Source organism: Dendrobium catenatum, unplaced genomic scaffold (assembly GCF_001605985.2).
Source record: "Dendrobium catenatum unplaced genomic scaffold, ASM160598v2 fragScaff_scaffold_188, whole genome shotgun sequence".
Taxonomy (NCBI): Eukaryota; Viridiplantae; Streptophyta; class Magnoliopsida; order Asparagales; family Orchidaceae; genus Dendrobium; species Dendrobium catenatum.
In genome coordinates this window covers 889,004-903,337 of record NW_021318650.1, presented here as the reverse complement: position 1 = coordinate 903,337, position 14,334 = coordinate 889,004, and the positions used below count along the sequence as shown (strand labels likewise).

At 36.2% G+C, this 14,334-nt stretch overlaps 1 protein-coding gene across 1 annotated transcript in view; it reads left to right on the top strand.

Moving 5' to 3' along the window:
- The window catches only part of LOC110100489 (mediator of RNA polymerase II transcription subunit 15a-like), an 82,203-nt gene that overhangs the window by 59,677 nt on the left and 8,192 nt on the right, over nt 1-14,334 (top strand). Inside the window, exons 6-12 of the mRNA XM_020828019.2 lie at nt 7,208-7,282; nt 7,401-8,810; nt 10,511-10,855; nt 11,595-11,801; nt 11,879-11,967; nt 12,057-12,258; nt 12,978-13,063. Coding sequence (XP_020683678.2) covers nt 7,208-7,282; nt 7,401-8,810; nt 10,511-10,855; nt 11,595-11,801; nt 11,879-11,967; nt 12,057-12,258; nt 12,978-13,063 — 2,414 coding nt within the window. The remainder of the gene's footprint in view (nt 1-7,207; nt 7,283-7,400; nt 8,811-10,510; nt 10,856-11,594; nt 11,802-11,878; nt 11,968-12,056; nt 12,259-12,977; nt 13,064-14,334) is intronic.

Sequence of the window (14,334 nt, the reverse complement as noted above, 5' to 3'; positions counted from 1 at the left end):
AACACTCCTTGATATTGCTGTAGGGGTCGATGAATCATGTCCAGTGTTTCTAACTTCTCCTCATCTTTTCCTCCTTCGAAACTCTGCAACTTCACCAAGAATTCAAGTTGGATGGATGAAGTAGGGGAATGCATCGGGCTTGTTGTGTGATAGAAAAGTACTACTCAAACTTAAGGGAAAATTTTATAAGATGGTGGTTAGACTTTCAATACTTTATGGCGCAGAATGTTGGCCATTAAACGAGAAGCATAATATTAAGTTAAATGGTTGGAGTATCTCCAATGGTAGATAAGATTAGAGGGAGTCGCTTGAAATGGTTTGGTCACATAAAACAACCGCCTTCTAATGCCACGATTAGGAGAGTAGATGTTTTAGATTTAACCTATGTTAAGAAAGGTAGAGGTAGACCTAAAAAGACTTGGTTAGAAAATATTAAAAATAACCTTTATTAGATCAAAATGAGAATTTGACTTTTTATCAGACACAATGGAGAAAAAAGATTCATGTATCCGACCCCACGTAGTGGGGTTGTTGTTGTTTTCACCCTTTCCCCTCCTTGGAAGCGGCTCCAAAAGTGGCATCTCCTCTTTTCCCCCCAACATTTCCACCTCCTGATCTTCCCCTCTCCTTATCAGATAAGGGTTTCCTCCACTCCCTTGCCCGCTGGCGGCTCCCTCTGCCTCCGATGACGTCGTTTTGATTTGGAACTCTAGCATCTTTCTCATCATCTCCTCCATAATGACAAAATTCTCATCAATATTCTCATGGTTGGTTGAAAATTAGTTTTTGAAATCTAAAACCTTTTCTTCAAAATCATATTTCAATTGTCTGATCTCCCCTTCCAGCACTTCTACATTTATTTTTGCCATAAGTACTAGATCTAGGCTCCAAACAATAAAAGGAACAAAAAACAGCGAATCTGATCTTCCAACAACAAAAATCAGCAAGACAGGGGGATCAAACACAGCAAAATTAGTGATGAAGACTTGCATTTCAACCCAGGACACAACTCTGATACTAATTTGATAGGAAGTATATGTAATTTCAGCAAAAGCAAAGAACGACACAAGAAATTTAGGAAGAACATACAATAATTCTTTTTTATTGAAAGAATTAACAAGGAAAACACAAGATATTAGTCGGTGACTTCTCTTCAGCTCAAGTCAATGTAGTTTTGTCATCCAATTTTTCCCGATGTTCTTTTCCTTTTACTCGAGTGTGCCTATCATTCTCCGCTTGAAGTTCTGTCTTATAAGACATCAAATACATTCTCCTTTTGAAGATTCTTTATCTTGGAGGAGAAGCTCTTGAACTCAGTTGTGATGCTTGCTGACCTATAGTGATGATGCCTCATGGCCACAGTTTGACTCTCAAATTCGTCATGCACAAAGTCAATTGCTTCCCGATAATGAGATTCTAGTCTATATAATGGCGGGAGACTTTAGGAGTTGAAGAAAGAACTTTACCTCCTAGCGTACCCCTCCAAGCATTTCAAATCGAAATCATCCAAATTGAAATGAGCTAAAAATTCAATGTGATGTAAAGAAATTCAGGATCTAGTCTAAAAATCAACTCTTGCAAAAACCTCACTGTGATCTTGTGTGCGCCTATTTCATATGTCATTGGCTGAAGAGTATGTACAACAAATCTTAGATTGATATTTTACTTCTTTAAATGTTATATAAATATTATTATTGTATAAGATAAACGGAAGCAAGATAAGTGAAAATGATGAAGGGGAACAAAATGTACCTGAGCTAAATGCTTCAAAAATTAAATGCACATATAGACGAGCTCCTCGTTAGGAGGGGCACGCTTGTAGTGACAACCAAATATCAAACACACTTCTAGTCCAAGAGGGAATAAAAATGGTGGCGCACACAACTTCATTAACTCCCGTCTCTTTCCAAGTGTTCTTGTGTACTTGCAAGATGTAAGAAACCCATGTTAGATATTTGTAAGAAGGGCTTGAAAGCTGCCCAACCTGAGAATCTTTGGGCTAATCTAACGAATCAGGCTGTAATTGGTGGTGACATAATAATTTTAACTATCCAGTCCACTCCATAATATTGGAGGTTGGCTCGAATATGGTGCAACACCTTCTAGCTCAATTGATCAATTGTGATCTATAATGGATTGAATTCTTCACATTCCATTTAATAGTAATATCCTTTTTGTGGGCTCCATATTAATGGAGGAATCATGCTCCCATAATGGAAGCATGAATGATCATGTGAACAAATCATCGTAAATGCTTCGAGCCCACAACATCTTCTCATTTAGCTCAAGTATTTCTACACATCACAATTTAGTTCATCTCATGCGTTGATATTTAAGAACATTTTAAGGGAACCCATGACATCAAAATTTTTTACACGACACTTAGAAGAATTCTTGGAGATTCATGGTGTTAATCTTTTTACAACAAATACGGTTCACTCTAGGTGCATATCGAATTTGTTGAAGTGTGCATTTGTTGACCTTTATATCTCTTTCATAATCAATTTGAGTGAACATGATGGGAATGATAGCGAACTAGCACTACATCTTGCATGCTGGTTCAAAATGCCATATATGTGATCGAAATCACTCCAGCATCGTTTATCCATAAAACGTACTATGTCGATCCATCCAGAGTATTGAAAACACCAAAGCACCACTCATACTTTTCAACGATGAATGGCGCTCCACGGCACAAATTTCTCTGTGGAGCCATGACGCATGGCGCATGGCATGACACATACCATTTTAAATATAACGTACAATATAAAATAATTATATATATATATATATATTTTTTATTAATATTAATACAATTAAATAACTAAAAACATGGTAAAATTTAATCATAAATTTTGTCAAGCAATAAAATGACAAACATTTAATTGCTACTTAAATAACTTACATCAAATATTTGAGCAGATTTAAACATACTTAAGCATGATTTTGCCCCCAAATAGCAAAACTGACATCTTAAAATCCTACAAAAAACGTTAAAATCCTTTAAGAGTGTTTTTGATAATTTTTTTAATTGATATATATATTAATTTTGTGATTTTATATATTAATCTTAAAAAAATTAATTAATATTTAATATTTTCAATTTAAAACATGTTTACAAGCACATGCGCGCCGCCGTTTGCACCTTATCCCCATGCCCCATAAGCATAGCCAAATAGTGCGTGCTATTTTTGATGTGCTACGATCTGAAGCAAATATATGTCATAATGTGGGCCAGCGCGTGCCGTTTGTCTTGTGTCTTTTGCACTCACTGACATCTATGGTAGGACACCCTCCCATCACACCTAATGTTTGCGACATGATGAAAAATACGTCAAACATAATGCGACAGTAAGTACAATAGTCACTAAATTCAAAAGAAAGGACCCTCTCATGCATTACTTCGCTCAAAACACAACAAAGATGTCTTGCAAATTATGGATGCAGGCATCACACTAAATAATACACTCAACATAGTTCATTCTTGCAAAAACAGATTTGCATCGGTATGTTTTTAGAATGGTCCAAAATTAGTAGAAGGACATTCATGATTTCTTGATTGTTTTTGCTTAAAAGCGAACATAACATTTTACCCTCATGGCATTGCGACGGCAATGAATTTCAATTGGCATGCAAAAAATTAGAATTGTGCACAAATATAAACAACATTCCTTTTAATGTAAATTAAAATTATATATTATTATTATTATTTAAAAGTAAAAATATTAGAAATATTTAAAAATCTCCATTTCTTTGGCCAAAAAATCTCGATTATCCTAGCTTGAAACAAGTGTTGTTAGTGATGCAGTGCTTTCATTTTAGAAATCAAAACAAAAAAAAGACCCAAATTAATTCACACAACTCCAATCCTCCACCTCCCATTTATCTCTCTCTCATCTTTGCTCCCGAAGTTGCACATACTGTAACTCCTCAGCCTCCCTCTCTCGTACCCTTAGGGTAATCACCAATTCTCTCTCTCTCTTCTCTCTCTCTCTCACTCACTGGCTCCGTCTCTCTCATCTCTCTCTCTTCTCTCCTCTCTCTCTCTTCTCTCTCTCTTCTTTCATCTCTCTCTCGTTTATGCATTAGCCTTTTGCAAGGCCCACATAATCGCTCGCTTTTTCTCTTTGCTCATACCGGGCTCAACTGCATCTTCGACAATCTCATTGACGCCTTCACCTATCCTTTCGTCCTCTCCCTAGCCATTGTTGAAGGACCGCCACAACTCACTTGTTGTACCTCCACCATGCCTAACGCTTTATTTACAAATACTAGTTGTACTTCTCCAATCACTAGTTGTAGTTGTGAGTTACATTTTTCTCCTTCTTGCCGCATGATCTCGTTGTTGTTTGGAGTGAAGCCTAACCCCTCGGTCACTGAACCCACAACCATAGGTGAACTTAAACTCCAGTTCGATCACAATCCATCAACCCTATTTCGACCCACTTGCCTCCCTCTTTCTCTACTTTCACTTTGTCTCTCACTATTCTCCCATTCTATGCTTCCATGGCCCTCTCTTTTTCACTCTCATAACAAGGGAGGAAACTCTATATAACACACTCTCTTTCTTTCTCTTTCTTACCATCTCTCTCTCTCTTTCTCTCTTTGTTTTCCTTACACCATCGTTACGCTTTTTTTCTCTTTTTTTCTCTTAAGTAAAACAGATAGAATGCTAAAAAAAAAGGCAAAAAAAGGAGAAAAATATCATTATATATATATTATTATATTATGAGTATATAATTTGATATATTTATAATATATAGTATTATTATTATTAATATAAATATATTATATATACTTATATATCACTCACACTTCACAAATCATATCGCCTTGGTCATTTCCTTGTCGCTTTTGTCCTCGCCTCATGCTGAAAGGTAAAACTCGCAAACACTTTAAATTCCTAAAGCCTTATTATGATGCATTTGACAAGACGAGTCAAACTTGTGTATGTTTTTCTAAGCATGACATGTAAAATAGTAGGTGATGCTCGCGATGTAGTGAGTGGTCCCTGCACATGCTTTTGTTAGTATGGCGGGGAAAATACATATTGCGAAGATTCTTTGTGCATGTACCTCATGCACTCTTATTTTTGTCAGTGGGTTTTTGAAATTCTAGCCACGATGTCTTTGGACACCAACTACATGCACATTGTTTTTCTTGCTCAACAGGCTTAAAACTCCTCGTAATGTCCCTTACATGGGGGAGATGCCGGGATGCCACTAGAATTTGGGCTGAATGTATTTTCAAAGAACAAAATAAAGATGATTTTTTTACTTGATAACACAATCAAAATTGAAAATATAATTTTGAAATTGCAAAAATGAAATATTAAACACACAAATAAAAGAAATGCACATCAAGTCATATGAACAATAATGACCAAAATTGAACACGAACACTGAATTGAAATATAACTTACACAGGACTCATTAGTGAATGCTTTAGCTTGCCTACAAGTAGAACTAACCTCTCTGCACTGCTAGAGCCCTCTTGAATTGTTAAGAATTTTCAAGAACCCTCTCAATGGGCTAGGAGCTAGGGAGCGCCCCTACTTATAACAAGAAATTTGGTATTGTTGTGGGACCCATCATGTAAGATTACAAGCTTAACTAGATGAAATTGCCTTCTATGCCACCAGACCCGCAATACATACATAGTTACATACAAGCAGATGGAAGGTAGTGGGGTGTCCTTCTAAAATGTAAAATTGAAATTTTGCATGTGTTTCAATGATAAACATTTACACAAATAATTAAAATCCAAATCCAAATATTTTAAAATCATGCACATAACATCACAATTCACAACTTTAAATTCAAATATAACTTTCTTGAGAAGTGTGATGTATTTTGACAAGCATGCTTGTAAATTTGAGAAACATATAGCTGTTTCAAGGAGTGTACTACTCCCTTGAAGTGCATGCCACCCCTTAATAAGCATGCAGTTGGCTTGAGAAATGTGCAGGTACCCTAACAAGTGTGTCATCATTCTAAAAGCGTGCAAGTGCATTAAAAAACAGGTAAATTCTCTGTATAAATGCATCAAAAAGCATGCAAATGCACGATATAGGCAGTTAGGCACGTCGAAAGTGAGTAAATGCATAATGCAAGAAATATCATTGTTCAACTATTTTGAGAAGTGCGCAAATATGTCGTGTCGGCACATTGAAAAACACTAAAGTATATTGAAAAGTGTGCAAGTACACTACAAATGCATAAAAAACATGCAAGTGCACAGTATTGGCACATCAAAATGCGAGCAAACTTTGAAAAGTGTGTGAGTACACTGTCCTTGAAAGATATTTTCCTTGAAAGATGAGTGCATTGTCCAGATACACTGAAAAATATTTAAGTACATCATGTAAGAGCAAGAAAAATCACGCGGGCGTATTGTGAAATATGTAAATGCGCATTGTGAATGTATCAAAAGACGTGTAAGTGTATTGTGTTACTGTGTAATGGGATCACATAAAAAAATGTAAAATGCATTAAAAGGCTTGCAACCATGCATATCACTTCATCAAAATCAATTTTACTTGCATGTTCTTCGACAAATGCGCTACTATATTTGGATTCACGCTACTCTAAGAATCTTGTAATTTTTTTTAGAAAACTAGCAACTATATTTTGAAAATTCAAAAACTCCCTTTAATTTAAAATTTAAACTCTCATTTTACACATTATTCTCTAGTGGGCCACTCTGCATACATGATAGGGTCGTAAGTTCCACTCTTGAAGTCTAATCTTTCATGTCCAAAAAAAATGGAGTTGACAAGATTTTCACCTCTTAGTAAATTACCCTAATGTTAATTGAAACATAATTTTCTAACTGAGCGAGTTTGCAATCAAATATTTAATTGATATTCACAAAAATATTTTATCTCACTAGTATAACTGTAGAATAAGTCAAAGACCCAATCCTTTGCAAGCAAACTGATAAAGTTGACAAGATTTAAAGTGACAAAATGAATGTGTTCAAAGTCTTGATGATGGTTGTGTTGATAGTAAAATTCAACCGGAGGAATGCGCCCCCAAATTTCAAAGCTACTTTTTTGGGACTTAAGCTCTTAGAAAATTTAAAGAATCCAATATTTGCAAAAATCTAATATTTTCAAAAGGCTCCCTACTCATTTAATTACATCAGCTTGTCACCTGCCATATTTAGCTGGATCTTTTATAGTCTGATAGATATGCATTTTTGGTAGATACAAGTCATGAAAGAGGAACATTTAGCAGAGCTGCAGGAATTCCATCTGAAGATCTCCCAGAGATATCAGCAGGTTCTTATTTACTCATCAGTTTTTTTTCCGGTTCAGGAATTCAATAAATGTTCTACATTGGGAGACTATGTTTAGCACACTTATTGATATTTCTTTTTGCTTTTTGCCCTTGAATTAGAGTGAGATGATGCCTCAAGCAAAGCAATCTGGAAATTTTGAGAAATTGAAAAGCTTCAAAGTGTTCCTGGAACGCGTGCTAGCTTTCCTTCAGATTTCTAAGAATAGTATTACAATTGGCTTGAAAGAAAAACTTCCTACTTATGAGAAACAAATACTTGGCTTGTTAAATGCAAACAATAAGCAAAAAATAATGCCTTCACAGCTGCAAGGCCAGCAGCAGCTCCATCATCCTGGTGGACTTGCTCAAAGTACTACCCAGCATCAACCATCTCAAGTTCTACAGGTTCAACAACATGAAAATCTTGGAAATCAAGTGCACCAAATGAATATGACTGGTTCTATCACAAGTATGCAGTCGGCAGTAACCTCCAGTATGCAACATGGATCCATGACATTACCGAGTTTAGTTGCTCCATTAACCCAACAAAATGCTACAAATTCAGCCCAATCTGCCCCTGATTTGGATCCAGTCCAAGTGAACTCTTTTGGCTCACTGCAACAAGGTACGATGGGCTCACTACAACAGAGTGCTGTTGGGCCTTTGCCGAATTCAGTTAGTGCTTCCCAACAAACAAACCTTAACAATCTGTCACAAAGCTCCCTGAATTCATTGCAACCTAATGGGACCTCAGTGCAAAATTCTAATGTTCTGCAGCAGCAACATCTTAAGCAACAACAGCAGGAACATTTATTGCAAAATCAGCAACAATTAAAGCAGCAACTGCAGCAACACCAAATGCAGCAACAATTACTTCAGCAGCAACAAAGACTGCAGCAGCCGCTGCAGCAACAGGTGCATCAGCAACAAAAGCAGCAGCAACCTTCACAATTGCCTGTGCACCAGATGTCACAACTTCATCCTATTAATGAACTAAATGAACTGAAGGCCAGGCAAGGATCTAGCATTAAACCAGGAATATACCAACAGACCTTTACAGGAGTCCAGCGCCCTAACTACTATCCTCATCAACTTAAACCTGGTGCTTCCTTTCCAATTTCATCTCCCCAAAGTCTGCAGGCATCATCCCCTCAGATTTCTCACCATTCTTCACCTCAAATAGAGCATGCTTTGTTACCAACCCATGCAAAACCTGGTACACCTATGCAATCAACAGGGTCACCCTTTGTTGTGCCTTCTCCTTCTCCTTCCACTCCCATTGCCCCGTCTCCCACACCAGGTGACTCTGAGAAGCTATTATCTGCTGCCGTATCACTTCCAACTACAAGACAAACTACCAATCAGCAAGCTGCTAGCGCGCCACTTCAATCTCAGTCAATTTCAGTTGCCACGCCTGGAATATCAGCCTCCCCTTTACTAGCAGAATTTCCGAGTCAGGAAGGCAACCTCACTAATGCAACATCAAGAGTCGGTGCTTCTGAGAGACCATTGGAACGCTTAATTAAGGCGGTTAGTTCTCTTGCCTGGCTACTTGCGTGATGTATTATTATGGGATTATTGCTATAGAAATGTTGTGATGATAGAATGAATTTTATTTCTTAGATGGCAGGCACCTCTACTTTTTTCCATTGATTCATGCCATATAAAGCTTAGCTATTTTCTTTTTTTAAACCATTCCTTTTACTCTTGAAGCATGGCATGGGATTCTGCGTTCCATATAGGGTTTTGTTGGAATGACCTGGCTTACTGAAATTTGTTATGGATTAGTCTAAGTATTTCATTGGTATCTTTTGTAATTATTTGATTTTGTCACAATCAGTGATTTCAGACACAATTTGTTATCCCTTCAGTATCTCCAGTAAAGCTTCAAGTCTTAATTAGCTTTATGCATATCAATAGATAGCATTATTTAACTTATTTGGATCTACTTGAGCCTATTTCATGATTATATCCCGACCAAAACATTAAAAAAGGTAGTTTTTATGGTGATTTTATTGATTCGGGAATTCAGTCCCACTTTGCAGAGGCATCATATGCTTCTCTTGTCGGCTACTTGCGAGTTTGGTGAGGTTGAGAAAAAAATTAAGATTTTGGAGGTAGATATAAGCTTTTTGCAGTGTAGTTCTTGTGAGGTAGGGCATCTAAATTTCACAATAGCTCGCATTTTGCTGTTGTTCAGAGCAAAGGCCAACATGTACCAATCATACGAGCTTGTTTTTTATGTGGTGGGGAGTTTCCTGTTGCATTACTTCAATTATTTTGCTAATTTGTTAGGATTATATCAAAACCTATACAAACCTTTTGTGGGTGTGGTTGAAGATCTTTTGTTTGTCCTTATGATGTTATAGGTTTCCTATATATGCCTTTCTTGGCATTCTGAGAGTAAGCAAGCCTACAGGCATATGTGTCTCTGTCCATTTTCTTATATTGATCTCATTATTTTAAAAGGATTGTTAAATGAAATATTCAAATGTAAAATGCAGGGAGAAAAAAGGCAATGTAAGCATGCATTTAAGTGAGGTAAAATGATGTTCCTTTTAGTGGACTTCACCGTTAGTTTTTTTTTTTTAAATTGACCTCAATATTTAAAAATAGTTCATGGGGATTGTAAAGCAAAATATTGACATATAAAATTTCGAAGAGAAAAAAAAGGCAGTGTAAATAAATATTTAGGCGGGGAGAATGATATTCCTAGTAGTGTAGTGTGCAGGAAATTAAACATTTTTCCGTTTTGTACTCTTTGAATTTAATGCTATGGAACTGAGAAGGAGATTTAGTATTGCTCAATAATGAATTTAGTATTGCTCAATAATGAATTTCCTAATACGCTTATTATTTGCTAGCGTTAAGTTTATGATCATTTGCAATTAATTGAACAATTCAATGATATATAATGTTACAATCTCAAGTTGGAAGTCTTGGCAAATACAGTTTCAATGATGATGCTCGCCCCAATTTCTTTTACTTAAGCAACTGTAAATGACATTCTAATTATATGAATATTGAAGTATAATAAATTTGGATTATGCTCTTTTTGTTGGTTTTTGGTGTCCATTAACAATTTTTTTTCTAATGTTTTTTTTAAGGATTGGGATTTCATTGTTAGTCTTAATTGGTTACATTTACCATTATGTCAGCTTATTCTCCAGTGATTTTCTATAATTATATGAATGTTGTATTTATAACATGTCATTTTTAACTGTTTTTAGGTGCAATCAATGTCTCCAACTGCCCTTAGCTCTGCTGTTAGTGATATTAGTTCTGTTGTTAGTATGATTGACCGGATTGCTGGTTCAGCACCTGGCAATGGCTCAAGAACTGCTGTTGGTGAAGATTTGGTTGCAATGACCAAGTGTCGTCTGCAAGCAAGGAACTTTATGTCGCAAGATGGAAGCACCACCACGAAGAAAATGAAGCGGCATACAAGTGCCATGCCATTAAATAATGTTTCATCAGCAGGCAGTGTAAATGATAACTTTATGAAATTTGGTAGTCTTGATTCCCCTGAATTGGAATCCACGGCAACTTCTCATGTCAAAAGGAGGAAACTTGAGGTACTTCCACTTTGTATCTTTATAACGGCAACAATCCCATAGAAGATACTGTAGTCGTTGTGTGGTGATAGAAATTGCAGAAAACTCAGCATTTTGGCATTTAGTATAACGATCCGATGGTACTAGTTGTGGATATGCAAAGTCAACATGTGCAGAAACTAGAAACAAACAAAATCATATATCTCCATTTATAAGGTTGGGGAGCAATGATAGGGATTGAAGGTTCACGAAATTCAGATGTAATTACCTTTAGATAAATCTCCAATTTTTAACAATCTCGGCTGCATCATCATTACTATAGAAAACTCTGCTTCAAGCTTAGTTAGGCTTGATATCAATCACTTGCTCGACTTTATATCGATCATCATTAACGAATGATAATTTATCTTCATAGCCTCTAGATCATCACAGTAATATTTTTCATTGGCTAACTCAAAACATGGATTAGATTGACATAGATGTTTGAACTGTCGGTTTCAAGATAATGGTTGATAACTGAGTGATTCCTTGAAAAACATCCCAATAATTCAAGCAATATTTTTTTAAATATTCGTGATCCATATATAAGTCATATTTGTAAGAGTTTTCCTAGATGTAATTTATAACCTTGATGAAATATAGCAACAAAAGAATAGGTATTTTGAAAATCCACAAGCGAACTTTTGTGCTTTTAATATATTCTCCTTCAATAAATTGTTCATCTTGAATAAATCCTTGGTTGCGATGTCTGATTTTGCAAGTCAACCATGCTTTGCAGGAGGAGATCAGGGAGATAAACCAGCAGCTTATTGACACAGTGGTTAGTATATGCGATGAAAATTCCGATTCTGCTGCTGCTGCTGCTGCTGCATCCGAAGGTGTTGGAGAGGGGACGATCATTGAATGTTCCTTCAATGGTGTCGCTTTCAGTCCTAGTTTAAAAGCTCATTTTGCTTCAATGCATATGGTTAGATTCTAAGAAAAGTAGACATTCTTCCCATCAATCAATTTCAGTATAGTAAATATCATCTTTATTGTTTACAGTGCCCGATAGCTCCTTTGAGATTGCTGGTTCCTTCCAATTATCCAAAATGCTCTCCTCTACTTCTTGACAAACTTCCAATTGAATCTAGGTAAACTCATGCAGAACTTTTATATAGTTATCTAAGATTAATGTGCTTTGTTGTCTTATTTTCTTAATTTTGTCATTGAAAATTCTCAGCAAGGAATTTGAAGATCTATCTATCAAAGCAAAGTCAAGGTTCAGCATCTCACTTCGAGGCCTTTCACAGCCTATGTCGCTGGGAGAAATGGCCGGAACTTGGGATGCTTGTGCGCGGAAGGTGATTGTGGAATATGTTCAAAAGACTGGAGGGGGTAGCTTCAGCTCAACCTATGGTGCCTGGGTAAACTGTGTTGGTGCTTGATCTGCTTCAATAAACTGTCTTCATTTATTTATTCCCCTTGAAATACGTGCCTTTTGCAAGGAATTCCGCAGATTCTCAGCTCTATTCAGCCCATAAACAGAAGGAAAAAAAGTTTAAATTATATTTATCGTCTGTAATATCCCACCAAGTTCCTTTTGTAAAATTTGTTAGCAAAGGAGGGCACTGTGGCATTACTCTAAAAGTTTCAATTAGGATGTGACCGTTGTCCTGCCATATTGTTCATTGTATGATTTGTCGATAAGGATTTCATTAATTTAGTGATGTGTTGTTTTTATGTGAATTGTAATACTATTTGCTCGCCATCTTGTATGTTCATCTGTCTTCATCTTCTGTATATTTTTAAACTTTTATGAAGGAAAGTTATATTTTATTCAAAATTACATAAGATTTTTCGTTTAAAGAGAAGGAAGTTTCATCAGAAGTAAGAGTTTATAATTGCTTATATGAATTCAAACTATCTTAATTTACATATGAATTTGTAATATAATTTCACATGAAGCCAACCCTTGCATTGCCACATAAAGCAGCATTTCCTTGATCACCTCTGCAAGCTCCACTTTAGCTTTGTGGGTATTAAAAATCTGTGCCCAACCTATTGTTGAGAGAATCATCAAGATTTCTCTTTGTCTATAGTATAAGCGTAGGCAAATCACACTTGCTACAGTAACTGTGCTTTGATTGTGTTTTTACTGTAGATAAAAAGAAATCCGGATGATTATCTATGTCTGATATCCGCACCTAATAATATGTCCTTGTTGGGAGTCTTAAAGAATTGTTTCGGGTTAGATTTTGTTGATATATTGTGTTTCAAATGAAGGTTTTGCTTATGGATTTTGTCTTCATTTCATGAGAATTTTGTTATCTGATTTTAGGTTTTTAACAGGTGTAAATCCTAATGATTAATTATCCCTTCCAGGTTAGTGTTTAGATAGACATTGAGTATCACTTGTGATTAGAATATGCAATTGTTCATCCCTGCCAACTGCTCCAATTGAGAGTTAGTATAACTCTAAAATTGATTGCATGATCTATATTTCTTAGCTTCTCACTTGAACTGGAAATGTACTAGTTACTTTCTTTTCAGCTTATTTCTTTGTCTGAGAAGAGATGGTGATGGAGGTGCTTTCATCGATTTATCTTCTCAACTCTTAGGTTACATGTTCATCTCCTCTCAGGGTTCTCCTTACACTTACTCGCTCCTTCTTGAGCTTGTTCGATGACAAGAAGCTCACAGGATCGTTGACTCCTCCCCCTGAGGCCAATCAAGAGATGTCACGAGTCCTAATCTTAACGAGTAGCATTATTGATGTGAAACAGAATCGGAATTGCACAGAGAAATAATAAGACAACTGAGTAAGCAAGTCAATATAAAGATTAACGAGTCATAATTAATGATTTAATGAAATCTCAGTTGCAAAATTACTTAGGCAATGTTACAAACTCATTAGGCACAACAATTTAAAATAATACCAAACATGCTAGTAATGACGAATGCACTTTAACAATAATCCGTGGGTTAATATTTAGAAAAGTCACCTTGAGTTTCCCTCACTCAAGCTCTTTTGCGGTTAACAGAAGAAAGATATTAGCAATACTAATGTGATTGCCACGAGGAAGAGGGAGCTTACAATACTGTCCACGGGAAAGCTAGTCGAAGTTGGAGGAGTCGATGGAAGGTGTAAGAGTTGCCACTCGGATGGAAGGTAGTATTCGTTGATGGCGGTTGATAGAGAAAATAGTATCCGATCCACGTAATCTTCAATGGTGGCATCGATCTCTACGTTTACGTCACGAAAGACGATCTCAAAACGTCCACACGTCCTTGGGAATCAAAGATTAATCTCTGATCAATATCCGGATCGGTCATGCATAGTTGTCTAGGAGAAAATGTAGAGAGGGGGAGGAGGGGATCGTCCAAGCTAAGCGAAGGAGAAAAATAAAATCTGAAATTAATTTCAAATTTAGTGAATAATTAGAGATTAATCTCCTTTGAAATTTGAATTTGAAATTAGTGGAGATTAGGAGGAAAAGTGGGGAGGGGATTGAATTAAT